The sequence below is a fragment of the Oncorhynchus keta genome, chromosome 19 (genome assembly GCF_023373465.1).
Source record: "Oncorhynchus keta strain PuntledgeMale-10-30-2019 chromosome 19, Oket_V2, whole genome shotgun sequence".
In the NCBI taxonomy this organism is placed as follows: Eukaryota; Metazoa; Chordata; class Actinopteri; order Salmoniformes; family Salmonidae; genus Oncorhynchus; species Oncorhynchus keta.
The window spans coordinates 45,344,491-45,360,344 of record NC_068439.1 but is presented as its reverse complement, the minus strand read 5'-3'; the positions used below and the strand labels follow the sequence as shown (position 1 = coordinate 45,360,344).

General features: G+C 42.5%; 1 protein-coding gene across 1 annotated transcript in view; it reads left to right on the top strand.

Moving 5' to 3' along the window:
- The window catches only part of LOC118375098 (actin-binding protein WASF1-like), a 196,357-nt gene that overhangs the window by 147,782 nt on the left and 32,721 nt on the right, over positions 1-15,854 (top strand). Inside the window, exon 5 of the mRNA XM_052470668.1 lies at positions 11,358-11,511. Within this exon, the coding sequence (XP_052326628.1) occupies positions 11,358-11,511 (154 nt within the window). The remainder of the gene's footprint in view (positions 1-11,357; positions 11,512-15,854) is intronic.

Genomic DNA, 15,854 nt, shown 5'->3' with positions numbered 1-15,854 from the left:
CACTCACAACCGTAAGCTATTTTCTGTAATTAGCTTGCCATTCATTTGTAACTAATGATCTTGTTGTGAGTTTATTTTCCTGTAATAATGAATACATATTAGCTAAAGTTAAGAAGTTGTCAGCTACAGTTGAAGTCAGAAGTTTACATACACCTTAGCCAAATACATTTAAACTCAGTTTTTCACAATTCCTGACATTTAATCTCAGAATAATACTAGATTTATTTCAGATTTGATTTCTTTCATCTCATTCCCACTGGGTCAGAAGTTTACATACACTCAATTAGTATTTGGTAGCATTGCCTTTAAATTGTTTAACTTGGGTCAAACGTTTCGGGTAGCCTTTCACAAGCTTCCCACAAAAAGTTGGGTGAATTTTGGCCCATTCCTCCTGACAGAGCTGGTGTAATTGAGTCAGGTTGGTAGGCCTCCTTGCTCACACACGCTTTTTCAGTTCTGCCCACACATTTTCTATGCGATTGAGGTCAGGGCTTTGTGATGGCCACTCCAATACCTTGACTTTGTTGTCCTTAAGCCATTTTGCCACAACTTTGGAAGTACGCTTGGGGTCATTGTTCCTTTGAAAGACCCATTTGCGACCAAGATTTAACTTCCTGACTGATGTCTTGAGATGTTGCTTCAATATATCCACATCATTTTCTTTCCTCATGATAAAATCTATTTTGTGAAGTGCACCAGTCCCTCCTGCAGCAAAGCACCCCCACAACATGATGCTGCCACCCCCGTGCTTCACGGTTGGGATGGTGTTCTTCGGCTTGCAAGCTCCCCCTTTGCCAAAGTACGATCATCTCTAGGAGACAGAACGCGTCTCCTTCCTGAGTGGTATGACGGCTGCATGGGCCCATGGTGTTTATACTTGCATACTATTTTTTGTACAGATGAACGTGGTACCTTCAGGTGTTTGGAAATTGCTCCCAAGGATGAACCAGACTTGGAGCAGTTTTTTTCTGAGGTCTTGGCTGATTTCTTTTGATTTTCCCATGATGTCAATCAAAGAGGCACTGAGTTTGAAGGTAGGCCTTTAACTACATCCACAGGTACACAATTGACTCAAATTGTATCAATTCTTCTGAAGCTTCTAAAGCCATGACATCCTTTTCTGGAATTTTCCAAGCTGTTTAAAGGCACAGTCAACTTAGTGTATGTACGTAAACTTCTGACCCACTGGATTTGTGATACAATTAATTTTAAGTGAAATAATCTGCCTGTAAACATGCCAAAACTATAGTTCATAAACAAGACATTTGTGGAGTGGTTGAAAAACTAGTTTTAATGACTCCAACCTAGGTTTATGTAAACTTCCGACTTCAACTGTGTATAGCACATTTCAGACATGGTATGGAACGCAATGTGTTTTACAGGAAGAAAAAAAACGAATAAAAAAAACAATTAAAATAAAAGCTGAAATATGTACTTCACCACAAACATTACATTTACATTTAAGTCGTTTAGCAGACGCTCTTATCCAGAGCGACTTAGAAATTGGTGCATTCACCTTATGACATCCAGTGGAACAGCCACTTTACAATAGTGCATCTAAATCTTTTAAGGGGGGTGAGAAGGATTACTTTATCCTATCCTAGGTATTCCTTAAAGAGGTGGGGTTTCAGGTGTCTCCGGAAGGTGGTGATTGACTCCGCTGTCCTGGCGTCATGGGGGAGTTTGTTACACCATTGGGGGGCCAGAGCAGCGAACAGTTTTGACTGGGCTGAGCGGGAACTGTACTTCCTCAGTGGTAGGGAGGCGAGCAGGCCAGAGGTGGATGAACGCAGTGCTCTTGTTTGGGTGTAGGGCCTGATCAGAGCCTGGAGGTACTGAGGTGCCGTTCCCCTCACAGCTCCGTAGGCAAGCACCATGGTCTTGTAGCGGATGCGAGCTTCAACTGGAAGCCAGTGGAGAGAGCGGAGGAGCGGGGTGACGTGAGAGAACTTGGGAAGGTTGAACACCAGACGGGCTGCGGCGTTCTGGATGAGTTGTAGGGGTTTAATGGCACAGGCAGGGAGCCCAGCCAACAGCGAGTTGCAGTAATCCAGACGCGAGATGACAAGTGCCTGGATTAGGACCTGCGCCGCTTCCTGTGTGAGGCAGGGTCGTACTCTGCGGATGTTGTAGAGCATGAACCTACAGGAACGGGCCACCGCCTTGATGTTAGTTGAGAACGACAGGGTGTTGTCCAGGATCACGCCAAGGTTCTTAGCGCTCTGGGAGGAGGACACAATGGATAATAAAATAAATGACACAAACTGTACAACTAAAAAGCACTCATCAGGCCAGGTAGACCTAAGGCGTGATCCCATGGCTCAGGTCCTATGGGAGGGGAGGGAGAATTAGAGGGAGCGTACTTAAATTCAAACAGGACACCGGATAAGACAGGATAAATACTCCAGATATAACAGACCATAGCCCCCGACACAAATTATTGCAGCATAAATACTGGGTGCTGAGAAAGGAGGGATCGGGAGACACTGTGGCCCCGTCCTAAGACAGGGCCAACCATGCAGGATATAATCCTACCCACTTTGCCAAAGCACAGTCCCCACACCACTAGAGGGATATCTTCAAACCACCAACTTACTACCCTGAGACAAGGCTGAGGATAGCTCATGAAGATCTCCCCCACGGCACGAACCCGAGGGGGGCGCCAACCCTGACAGCAGGATCATGTCAGTTACTCAACCCGCTCAAGCAACGCACCTTTCCTAGGGACGGCGTGGAAGAGCACCAGTAAGCCAGTGACTCAGCCCCAGTAATAAGGTTAGAGGCAGAGAATCCCAGTAGAGAGAAGGGACCCGGCCAGGCAGAGACAGCAAGGGTAGTTCATCGACCCAGTGCATTTTCGTTCACCTTCACACCCCACGAAGGACCTACTGAAGAGATGGGTGTTCAATAAAGACCTAAAGGTCGAGACAGAGTCCGCGTCTCACATGGATAGGCAGACCATTCCTTCAAAATGGAGTTATATAGGAGAAAGCCCTGCCTCCAGCTGTTTGCTTAGAAATGCTAGGGACAGTAAGGAGGCCTGCATTTTGTGACCATAGAGTACGTGTAGGTATGTGCGGCAGGACCAAATCGCAGAGATAGGTAGGAGCATGTAATGCTTTGTAGGTTAGCAGTAAAACCTTGAAATCAGCCCTAGCCTTAACAGGAAGCCAGTTTAGAGAGACTAGCACTGGAGTAATATGTTCAAATTAAATCAGATTTTTTTTTGCATGTAAGGGATTACAAAAAAAAGTAACTGTAATCTGTTACGTTACCAGCAAAAAAATATTTTAATCAGATTAAAGATACTTTTGAAAAACTTGATGATTACTTTTTGCGGGGAAAAAATGTTGACAGTCCTCTGTTTACTCGATGACATTCAAATCAGTATTGAAAAAAGGCTCAAGTTTAAGATTTTTCCAACTGAGCGAGTCCGATTACAAGTCAGAGACTACTATAATGACACACACAATGGGTTTGATGGATTGCGAGAAAAGAGCAGGAATATGCTTTTGTAGGCTACAGTCGTAGCTATGTCTTCCAATGGTGATTCTGCTGTCGGCATCCAAAGACTATCCCATTTTTATACACGCTTGGAGGTAAGGATGACAACAGTGGTGTAGTCTACAGCGATATGAATATCACTTATTATCAATATCTACATAGAGCATTGATGTGAGTCACACTGCTGCTCTCTCATTCCGCTGTTTGCGCCTTAAGGATTGTGGTTGCTGTGGATGGCAGTTCACAAATCTAAATGTGTATTTGAACCCAATAATGGTTGAATTGAAGAAGTTTAAACTGCTATCAATCATTGTTTTTGAAACCAGTGGACACTATGTGCTCTGCATAGTGCGAATCCCAGCGTATGGAATAAAGGCGGAGTTTTTAAAGCTCAATCTAATTCATACTGATAAAAAACAAATCCATAGGCCTAATAGGCCTATGGATTTGGATAAAAAGACGTGCCCGTTTTTAGCGCGATATTTTGTCACGAAAAGATGCTCGACTATGCTTGGAATTGATAGTTTTGGAAAGAAGACACTCTGACGTTTCCAGAACTGCAAAGATTTTCACTGTGAGTGCCATAGAACAATATCTACAGGCAAAACCAAGATGTTTGAGTGACCAGGAAATCAACAGGATTTCTGAAGGCACGTTTTCCATGATCTCCTTATATGGCTGTGAATGCCACAGGAATGAACGGACACTTCCTATCGTTTCCCCCAGGTGTCTGCAGCATTGTGACGTATTTGTAGGCATATCATTGGAAGATTGGCCATAAGAGCCTACAATTACCAAGTGTCCCGCATGGTGTCTGCGTGGAAATTGGTGCGCAAAAGTCAGGTCCCAGTATTTTTCCATCTGAATCAGAGAAGAATGTAGGCTTCTAGGACTGGCATTTCAATGAAGAGATATATGACAAAACACCTTGAGGATTGATTCAAACAACGTTTTCCATGTTTCAGTCGATATTATGGAGTTAATTCGGAAAAAAGTTCGACGTTTAGGTGACTGAATTTTCGGTTAGTTTCGGTAGCCAAATGCATAGTTACAAAACGGAACGTTGTGTCCTACACAAGCATCTTTCAGGAAAAACTGGACATCTGCTATGTAACTGAGAGTCTCCTCATTGAAACATCTGAAGTTCTTCAAAGGTAAATTATTTTATTTGATCCCTTTGCTGGTTTTTGTGAATGTTGCGTGCTAAATGCTAACGCTAAATGCTAAGCTAGCTATCACCACTCTTACACAAATTATTGATTTTCTCTGGTTCTAAAGCATATTTTGAAAATCTGAGACGACAGGATTGTTAAGAAAAGGATAAGCTTGAGGACAGGCATTTATTTCATTTATTTTGCAATTTTCAGAAATCGCTAATGTTGCGTTATGGTAATGAGCTTGAGGCTGTAGTCACAATCCCGGATCCGGGATGGGGCGGCCTAACAGGTTAAAGGGGCAATCTGTAGTTGCTACCTTTTTTTTACCATATATACAGTACCAGTAAAAGTTTGAACACACTTATTCAAGGGTTTTTCTTTATTTTTCATATCTTCTACTTTATAGAATAATAGTGAAGACATCGAAATTATGAAATAATACATATGGAATCATGTAGTAACAAAAAGTGTTAATCAAATCAAAATATTATTTATATTTTAGATTCTTCAAAGTAGCCACACTTTACCTTGATGACAGCTTTGCACACTCTTGGCATTCCCTCAACCAGCTTCATGAGGTAGTCACCTGGAATGCATTTCAATTAACAGGTGTGCCTTCTTAAATTAATGTGTGAAATGTATTTCCTTCTTAATGCGTTTGAGCCAATCAGTTGTGTTGTGACAAGGTAAGTAGAAGAGAGCCCCATTTGATAAAAGTCAATATTATGGCAAGAACAGCTCAAATAAGCAAAAGAGAAATGACAGTCCATCATTACTTTAAGACAAAATTTTAAAAACATGGTTAAACAATAAATGTGATATCATGGATGGTGAGTACTTGCATCCATAGCTCTGCCTATTAATCTGAGAGCGGTTACATTTCTCCAGGCCCATCTCTCAGCTTTTTACCAAAACAGAGGCAGGGCGCCATTTTGTTATTGTTTCGTCTGTAGATTTGCCCTTTAAAGAGCTGAACATTATCAAGAAATCAAAGTGTCACCAACAAAAAGGTTAACAATTGGCCTATAGCAAATGCAGTATATTGCATAGATTTTTCACATGTAAATAGCACTTTTCAGTAGTGCTCAAAGCATGCCATTCCATGACCACAGATTTTTTTTTTACTCGAATGAATTAACCCAATCAGTCCTCCATGATAATAAGATCATAAACAACAGAGTAGTGCTGGCTAATAAATCCTTCGTTTTGGGGTTATGTTCAGGTAAAATTATTTGCCTAATCTATACTTATATTTCCAAGTCCTATTCAAGGGGTGTAACATTTATTGGAATGACTGGAATTCCCTACTCTCAACCAAAAAGCATTCTAATGAAAAGCAAAGCTAAAAAGATGTGTTTCGGGTTAAGGGCGCTGTACTGCAGCGCCAGCTGTGCCACCAGAGACTCTGGGTTCGCGCCCAGGCTCTGTCGTAACCGGCCGCGACCGGGAGGTCCGCACAATTGGCATAGCGTCGCCTGGGTTAGGCAGGGTTTGGCCGGTAGGGAAATCCTTGTCTCATCGCTCACCAGCGACTCCTGTGGCTTCCGGGTTGGATGTTAAGCTTCCGGGTTGGATGTTAAGAAGCAGTGCGGCTTGGTTGGGTTGTGAATCGAAGGACGCATGACTTTCAACCTTCGTCTCTCCCGAGCCCGTACGGGAGTTGTAGCGATGAGACAAGATAGTAGCTACTAATTGGATACCATGAAATTGGGGAGAAAAAGTGGTAAAAAAAAAAGATGTGTTTCAGATCTCTTTTAAATATGCCCCCCTCAGGTTCCCTGGCAGGCTTTTCCAGAGGCTGGGGGCGTTATAACTAAAGGCTGTCTCTCCATGCCTCTTCGTCACAGGCCTTTGGGATAGTTAAAATGCCAGTGCTAGAGGACCTGAGGGACATACTGGGTACATAACTTAAAAGCATGTCTGACATGTATTGAGGTGCACAGTCGTGGATTGATTTAAAAACCAATAGTATAATCATAAAATGTATTCTAAAACTCACAAGCAGCCAGTACAGAGACCTTAAAACCGGTGTAATGTGTGCTCTCTGGTCTTGGTCAGCACCCGTGCTGCAGAATTCTGCAGGCTTGTGGTTGACCAATGGCTTTCTTGGGTAGACCAGACAGGAGAGCATTAAAGTAGTCCAGCCTGCTTGTAATAAAAGCATGGACGAGTCCCTCTGTCAGCCTGAGAGAGAAATGGCCGCACCTTAGTAATGTTCCTCAGGTGGTAAAAAGCTATTTTGGTCACATTCCTAATGTGTGATTTGAAATTTGGTTCAGAATCTAAAATAACACCTTGGTTTTTTACCTGTTGTTTTATCTTTATTGCCCATTAATTAAAATGTGCGGATAGATTCTCTGTCTGTGCTTTGGCTCCAACAATAAGTTCCTCAGTCTTGTCTTGATTTATATACGTTTTTAAATCACTGCTACAGTCTAAGAATTTATCCGTGGAGCGAAAATCTTCTGGTGACACAGAAATGTACAGTTGTGTATCATCTGTGTAGCAGTGAAAAGCAATGCTGTGCTTTCTGATAATGCTGCAAAGGGGCAACATATAAACTGAACAGTACTGGACCCAAAATCAAACCTTGTGGAGCCCAACATATGATCTGTATTTTTTCTGAGTTATGTTCAACAAGGGTGACAAAAAAAACTCTTGACCGATTAAATAGGTCCTAAACCAATTTAGAACTGGTCCGGAGAGGCCAAACCACCTCTCCAGTATGTCCAGAATGACATCATGGTCAACAGTGTCAAATGCAGCACTTAAATCTAAGAGGACAGAGCATCTGTGTTGGCTCTAAAATAATTTACTATTTTAACTAAGGATGTCTCTGTGCTGGGCACAAAAAACAGATTGGAGTTTTTTTAAACACAGTTGGCAAACAATTGAGCTGTTTCAGATATGTAATTAAACTGTTTTGAAGGTGGTGGGGTTAGGATCAGGAAGGCAGGTAGAAGGCTTAAGTTGTCATATCACTTACCTGGTAGGTTAGGGCACATATCATCCAACTTCTCTCCAGGTCTTGCTTGACTGTTACCCAGCCTAATGTCATCTCTGAAATATGCCTCAAACTCATCACATTTAGATGTGGAGGAATGTTCACATAGGTTTGCGCGGGTAGGATTTATCAGGCCATCAACGGTCGAGAAGAGCACTCTCGAATTATTCAGATTAATAGTGATCAAGTTAGAAAATTAGCCTGTCAGGCATTTCTAATTACCTTGTTATATACAGTATGCCAAGTTTCTCTCAGAATATCATAATGGACCTGTAACTTTGACTTTCTCCATTTCCGCTCATCCTTTCTGCAATTTATCTTTAATTTATTAGTTTCCTCACTCATCCAAGGGGCTCTCCGTTTGGATGTGGCCTTTTTCAACTTTAAGGACAACCATTGATGCCATAGCTCCAGTAATTTGCTGTTAAAGTTATGAACAAATCGCCACAAGAGGAAGGCAGAATAGGTGGTGGAGTAATGTTCATACACTCAATAAAATCTGCAGCAACTAAGATGGTGTTTCTTAATAATGCATTCAGTATTACCCTGTGCTATGGGCAACAAGGTAGTAAAAAATCCACAGTGGTGATCAGATTAAGCAACATCTACAATAGAGGATATGTCAACAGAAAGCCCCTTGGTAATAACCAGGTCCCGAGTATGGCCGTGGTTATGGGTGGGCCCAGTAGCATGTTGGATAAAGTCCATAGAGCTCAAAAGATTCATAAATTCAATGGCCTTGGAGTCCGTCTCTTTGTCAACATGAATATTAAAATCGCCCAAAATGATTTTATCATAGTTCTCAAGGACAATAGATAATAGTTCAGATAAGTCAATGAAGAAAGTGGGGCAGTGCTTTGGTGGCCTGTACAGGGTTATGGCCAGCATTGGTGGCTGACATTTAAACAGTACAGCATGATGCTCAAAAGACCCAAAGTCGCCAAATGCAATGTCCTTACAGTTGAGCGCATTAGTGGAAATAGAGGCTGTCCACCCACCCCTTTTCTCTTTTCTGATAGAGTATGAAAATCTGTAGTCCGGGGGATACTTCAATTCGAGCGGCAATACAGTCTGATGACAGTCATGTTTCAGTGAGAAACATGCAATCAACTTTGTGCTCAGTAATGAGTTCATTCTTGAGAACGGTTTTACTTGAGATTGCTCTAACTTTTAAAAGCGCCATATTCAATGAGTGTGGGCCGCTCTGCCCTGTGGCATCTGCCTCAAGGTAACCAATGGAATAACAACCAAATTATTAACGTTACAACCACGTTTTCAGACAGTCTCCAATCTATCAGAATGGTAGGAGATGACAGTTTGTATAAAGTCACTTACTCACAATAACCATAGTGCCATACAGCAGTTGATATCATGTCCTTCTGACAGGGAGAAGTGGCACACTAACAGAACCTATCTGTCAGTCTCTAAAACAGTTTGCAATGTTACTGGAAATAGTCCTGTAACCCGTGCGGCTAGGGTGAATCCTGTCTCTTTTAGAAGGTGCTGGTTGCTCCCACAGCAAATCAAAGTTGTCACAAAAAGAGACATTCCTGTCGTTGCAAACTTTCTTCAGGTACTCGTTAAGGGCAAAGGGTCGGCTGAAACGTTCCATACCCATTTGGTAGCACTGGAGGGGATCAGAGATAATTATTCTCTTCCCTGTGCTAGCGAGCGTGTTTTAGTTTGTAGTTCTCCCTCAGTGCCTCAGATCGTTGTTAAAACCTACATGAGTGACAATGGTTTTAATATAGCAATTGGCCAGAACCGTGGGCAGAAGGGAGTTGATGTCATTGATACGAGCTCTTGGATGACAGTGGACCTTGAGCGGTCCACAGATTATAGGAAAGCCAAAATCTTAAAACTGAGATTCAATTTGCCTGGGTTACAGCAAGATCGGTGTACTTAGAAAGCAGGTTATCCTTTTCTCGCAGCCAAGCTAACAGTTGGAGGATCTCTTCCCTAAGCTGCTTGATGGTGGTGTATTTAAGGCAGACAAATCCCTGTCCATTTTCCAGTTCCACCTTATCTTCATTGTTGTGGGGAAGAAATATCACACCTTACGCATTTGTTCCCAGCCGTGGATAAAAACACTGGTGGGCTAGCACTGCTAGCATTAGTCTGCTCCATTTTCATGATGGCTAGCAGCTAACTGCTACTTAACAGGAATCCGGGACACAAACTTCGGTTCCAGACATAAACCAGTACAGTAATTCTAGCTAACTCAATCAATCACCATGCAAGCATGAGATAAGCCTGCCAAATAGCTTGGTTAAATTAACCCAGATGGAGAATAAGTCAAATCTAGGTATTGTAACTTAGCTAGTCAGCTAACATTGGCTAACGAGTGAAACAGTGTCCAAGACGGTCCAGAAGAAGTGTTAGACTTAGCTAGCTAACTAATGTTAGCTAGCCACCGTTACAGACTCTGACATATTTAGACAGCCAAACGTCAACAAAAACTGTAAATGTAGTTATATTCCGCGACAACAAGCTAGCGTTGGGAGCATGCTCGTTAGTCCTATCCACAGGTAGGGGATGGGTATCCATCTGCAAAAGTGAAGTTCAGTTCTGGTAGCTAGCTAGCTACCTTAGCAGTTGTGCTAGCTAACATGATACTGAACTGTGACACCAGCATATTGACATGCATATTTGTATTAAAAGACAGTAACGTATTCACCTAAAAATATGTGTTTAGGCAAATTAGTTAGCTAGCTTCTTATCACATGAATTGTGCAAAAATATGATAGATAACATTAGCTAGGTAAGCGCCAGCCAGTCGGTCAGTGGTGCTGATAGAATGAAACTGGTATCAACTAAATGTGTTTCTATCTATCCCATGAAACATGACATTGCTAACTAGGCATAATTTAGCTAATAAAATGTTAAAGTTTATTAGGAAGTTTAATTAGTAAGTTAGACACTCACCGGACAACTTTGGTAGGTGTTGTAGCTAGATTGATAGCTTGGATTGCATTTTCAAAGTGTTTGGTTGATTGGTCATCAACGGTCAGAATTACTGCTCTTGGAACTCATGTGTTCACCAGAAACGGTTTCTGGTAAACTGTTTACCACTGGTGGCAATAAATATTATTGTTGGTTTGCCACAGATTCACCACTCATGACAAAACATTTTCAAACTTCTGGCACACTATTTAGTTTGCAGAAATTTTGCATTTTTGTAAGGGAACAGATAGCCTAGCTTTTCATCGTTGTTTGATCAATAGGACTGTAAAGATGTTTTTATTAGGTTTTATTTCCTGCCGTGTCTATTAATTGACCAAACTCACAGCTGCTTTCCCGCTCTATATTGCTATAGGATTTTCACAAATGCCTTAGCATACGTAATTCACAAACAATCTAAGAATTTGTGAAAATGACCTAATTGCTCGCTTGTCAGATTATTATTTCTTTTTAAAGTGTCATATTATTCCTGGGGGTGTACAGTATATGAACAGATTGTAATAAGATTTCAGTTAATGTTGCTAAAATGCTGTCAGTTCCACTTTAAGATCGCTTTTTTAACTCACACTGTCAATAGTTTCCTCTTGTGTTGATCTTCAGTTGTACAATTTGATTACTTATATATGTTTTTCTAATTTCATCTTGTTCATCTCACCTTTATCAACCAAAAAGTCAGGAGCTGTTCTTCTGCATGACTGCCTCTCTCTCTTTCTTTCTTTCCTTCTCACCAGTATCTCTCCAGGACATTACTATGAGGAAGGCATTTAGGAGCTCCACCATCCAGGACCAGCAGCTGTTTTCCCGCCAGTCGCTGCCCATCCCCCTGCAGGAGACGTTTGACCTCTGCGAGCAGCCACCACCCCTCAACATCCTCACACCCTACAGGTCAGCATCACAGCAACCTCCGTCCAGATTGAGTAATGTTATTGTAACCTGACACCTTATTAGTCAGCACCTGAACAGCCCATAAACATACCATGATGTCATTGGTAAGAACCTCTTCAAAATCATGCCCTATTGGTTAGAATCTTAGTCTGTCTGTGTGTCTGTGTGGGATAACACTACTGATGCAACCACTGCATTATTGATCACACCAAGCAAATACTACCAGGCTTTGACCTGAGAGGGAAAACTGCCTGGTGGATCTTTATACTGTTACATGTTTGCTTACATGGCTCTCCATGTAAGCACCATCAATAAAAAACTTCTAACAAACCTAAACCTGCAGAAGAAACACAGCGGAACCTGGAAATACCATCCAACACAAAACTGAGTGAGTAATATTCCGTCTGGAGCTACTTCTGAAGCCAAAAACTAAAATACAATCATCTCAAAGTAATGTTGTTATATAAAGCTAAGTAAATACGTATACTAAGCTACCAAGATGCTAGGACAGACCTGACGGAACCTTCAATTATCACTGAAGTGTGAAGTTAGATGTGTGAAAACTCTTGAGCCCAAAAATGGCAGGAGAGTTTCACAGCCCGACAGCTACAAGAGCACACTACCTCTATGTCAAGAGAGAGGGTATTGGCCCAGGGTGGAAACTCAGAATACTAGACATTGAGGGAAATTGAAACAACCTCTGTTAATGTGTACAAGTCTGGGACAGTAATGGTTGCAGGGCATCCTCATGCAGTTCCAGCAAGACTTTTATGCGATCAAAGAGAGAGCACTGCAGGAAAAGCTCTCTCTCTGTGATGACTTCCCCATCCTAGGTGAGTCTGATCACACCTCTTCAAACTGTCCTGCAGATGAGGATACCCCCCCCCAGCACTGAACATACCCAGGTCCCACAACTGCACTGCTCATCCATCTCCCTGGAGAGCTAGTCCACACAATCCAGACAGAACAAGCCCACCAAACAGACCAGCACAACAACCCCCCCCACCCCAACAAGACCCGGAGGGCAGAAGGTGGAGATGGATGGCTGTCTGAGAGAGCTGCCTCCTTTATGGACTGAGGTGAAAGAACTTAGAGGCATACATGGCACTGAAGGACAAGGTCAAAAAGCTAAGGTGTGACAGAGAGCAGGACCTTTCCCCCTGACAAGTCAGCAGAATAGCCCACCTCAGACCCGGACCACAACCTCAACACCACAATGTGACAGACAACACAGGACTCACCAACCCAACAGACCCCATCCCCTCCTAACAGCCCTCCTGTCAGGGCCCACGATAGCCCTACTGACCCCCCCCACACACACACACATCTACTGAAGACACACAAAAGCCAGAGATTGTGCTCCTCATGGACTCAAATGGCAAATACATTCAAGAGGATTAACTTTTTCCTAACACAAAGTGGCTAAACTCTGGTTCCTAAACAATAGGCATGCCCTGGTGCTGTTGTCAAAGGACAGACTAGGGTCCCCCAGCCACATTATAATTCACATGGGCACACATGACTGAGGGCCCAGCAGGAAAGGGTGGCAACAGCACTCAAGGGAGTGATTGAAAAAGCTTCTTCCACTTTCGGTTATCTCCACCCTGCTACCACAAAACTATGTTCACTCTGCCACCATACAGTGGGTGAATGCAAACATTTCACGAGACTGTGCCTCAAAACCTAATGTATACCTACCTGGACCACCAGTCCACCCTGGACTTGAACAGCCTTTACGACCAAGTCCATCTCTACAAGGCAGCAATCCCAATTTTTGCCAGGACACCTCACACAGGAGCAACAGAGCAACGGACAACCCGCTCAAACCAGCTGGAGACCCTCCCAGACATGCAAGACCCCGTCTCGAAGGACCTGCACCGAGAGAACCCACGTTAAGAGGACCTACACCCAGACCACAGCACCACCAGCCACACCCCAACCAGCTAAGACCTGGCCACATCCATATACCACCCCCCATATCAGACCAATGCCCCTTCTGCCCACCAAAGCTTTTGACTCAGTTTGGCATGAGGGTCTGCTATACAAATTGATTGAAATTTGTTGAGGGAAAAACATACAAAATTATAAAATCCATGTACACCGTTAAAATTGGCAAAAAACACACACATTTCTTTCCACAGGGCCAGGGGGTGAGACAAGGATGCAGCTTAAGCCACACCCTCTTCAACATATATATCAACAAATTGGCGAGGGCACTAGAACAGTCTGCAGCACCGGACCTCACCCTACTAGAATCTGAAGTCAAATGTCTATTTGCTGATGATCTGGTGCTTCTGTCCCCAACCAAGGAGGGCCTACAGCGACACCTAGATCTTATGCACAGATTCTGTCAGACCTGGGCCCTGACAGTAAATCTCAGTAAGACAAAGATAATGGAGTTCCAAAAAATGTACAGTTGCCAGAACCATGAATGCAAATTCCATCTAGACACCGTTGCCCTAGAGCAAACAAAAAACTATACATACCTTGGCCTAAACATCAGCGCCACAGGTAACTTCCACAAAGCTGCAAATGATCTGAGAGACAAGGCAAGAAGGGCCTTCTATGCCATCATAAGGAACATTACATTTGACATACCAATTAGGATCTGGCTAAAAATAGAACCCATTGCCTTTATGCTTGTGAGGTCTGGGGTCCGCTCACCAAACAAGAATTCACAAAATGGGACAAACACCAAATTGAGACTCTGCATGCAGAATTTGTTTACAGCGCAAAACACAAAATAATGCATACAGAGCAGAGCAGAATTTTTCTGATACCCGCTAATTATCAAAATCCAGAAAAGAGCCATTATATTCTACAACCACCTAAAAGGAAACACATAGGGGATGTATCAGGAAATATCCTATGCAGTTTAGTTTCGGAATAGTGTAAACTGTGTAATACCTTGAATTGTATGTCTGGAGTTAATGGAGCAGGTGTGGATATACTCCAAGCTATCTTCCCAGTCTGCCACCGAGATGTCAGTCTCTAGTTCTTCCTCCCATTTTGCCTTAATGGCATCTGTAGAAGGTGTGCTAACAGATTGAAAAGCGTCACATAGACGAGATATCAGTTTGTCTGAGGTGGGGCACATTTTTATACACCCATCAAACATGGAAGGTTTAGCATTCCCAAATGTTGCGAAGGTGTTTTCTAACATAGTCTCTAATTTGTAGTTATCTGAAAAAGTTACTTCTGGGAAGGTTATAAGTTTCCCTCAGCAACTCAAAGGAGGCAAAGTCCCTTCTATATATAGATCCCCTATGGTACTTATCCCTAGCTCTACCCATCGCTCAAAGGTGTAATCAAGGTTAGAGGGGGCAAAGGAGGGATTCCTGGCAACAGGGAGCATGAATGATATTGGTCTAAGATCAAAGTGGACTTTAATTTGCGTCCAGATTTGGACTGTGCTATGTATAATAGGATTGTTACGATAAAGTGACATCTCCAGATTGATAGGCGACAAAATCACAGCGACAATAGTGAAGGATCTTGTGTTTTTTTACCTATCATGTGTGTTTTATAATCCCAGATGAAAGGATTGATAATTGAATCCAGTTGTTTATGAAAGGATTTAGGTATGAATACTGGGATGTTCTGGTATAGGTAGAGCAGTTGTGGGAGGAAGACCATTTAAATTGCATGAATTCTTCCGAGCAGAGAAATTGGGAGAGTTCTCCAAAATTGTGTGTTTGCCTTGAGTTTTTGCATCAGAGATGGGAAATTCTCTTTAAATAGTGAGGAGTATTGTTTGGTAACTACAATTCCTTGGTAGGTACATTTTTCTGAAGATAATTTAACTGGAAGATGTTCTAGCCAAGAGGTGTTTTGCAACCGTATGGGCATTAATTCACTCTTGTTCCAATTTATTCTGCATCCTGAGAAGGTACCAAACAAATTAACCACATCAAGAATAGCTGGAATACTAGCTTGAGGTTCTGTTACATAGAGGAGAATGTCATCTCCGTATAGGGAAATCTTATTTACAGTATCTTTAGTATTATAGCCATGTATTGCTGCATGAGATCTGATCGCCTGAGTGAGAGGTTCAATAATTAGGGCGAAGAGCATAGGTGACAGCGCACAACCCTGCCTTGTCCCTCTATAAAGGTTAAATTGGGGCGACAATGATTGGTTAGTGAATATTCTTGCACAGGGGTTCCTATATAAAAGCTGGATCCAATTCATGAACCCATCTCCAATATTACATTTCTTTAGGAACTTGAATAGATAGGACCACTCAACATGGTCAAAGGCCTTTTCGGCATCAAGAGATATAACGGCAAGGTCCACGTTAGGTAACCTCTGAGAATACATAATGTTGAAGAGGCGACTGAGAT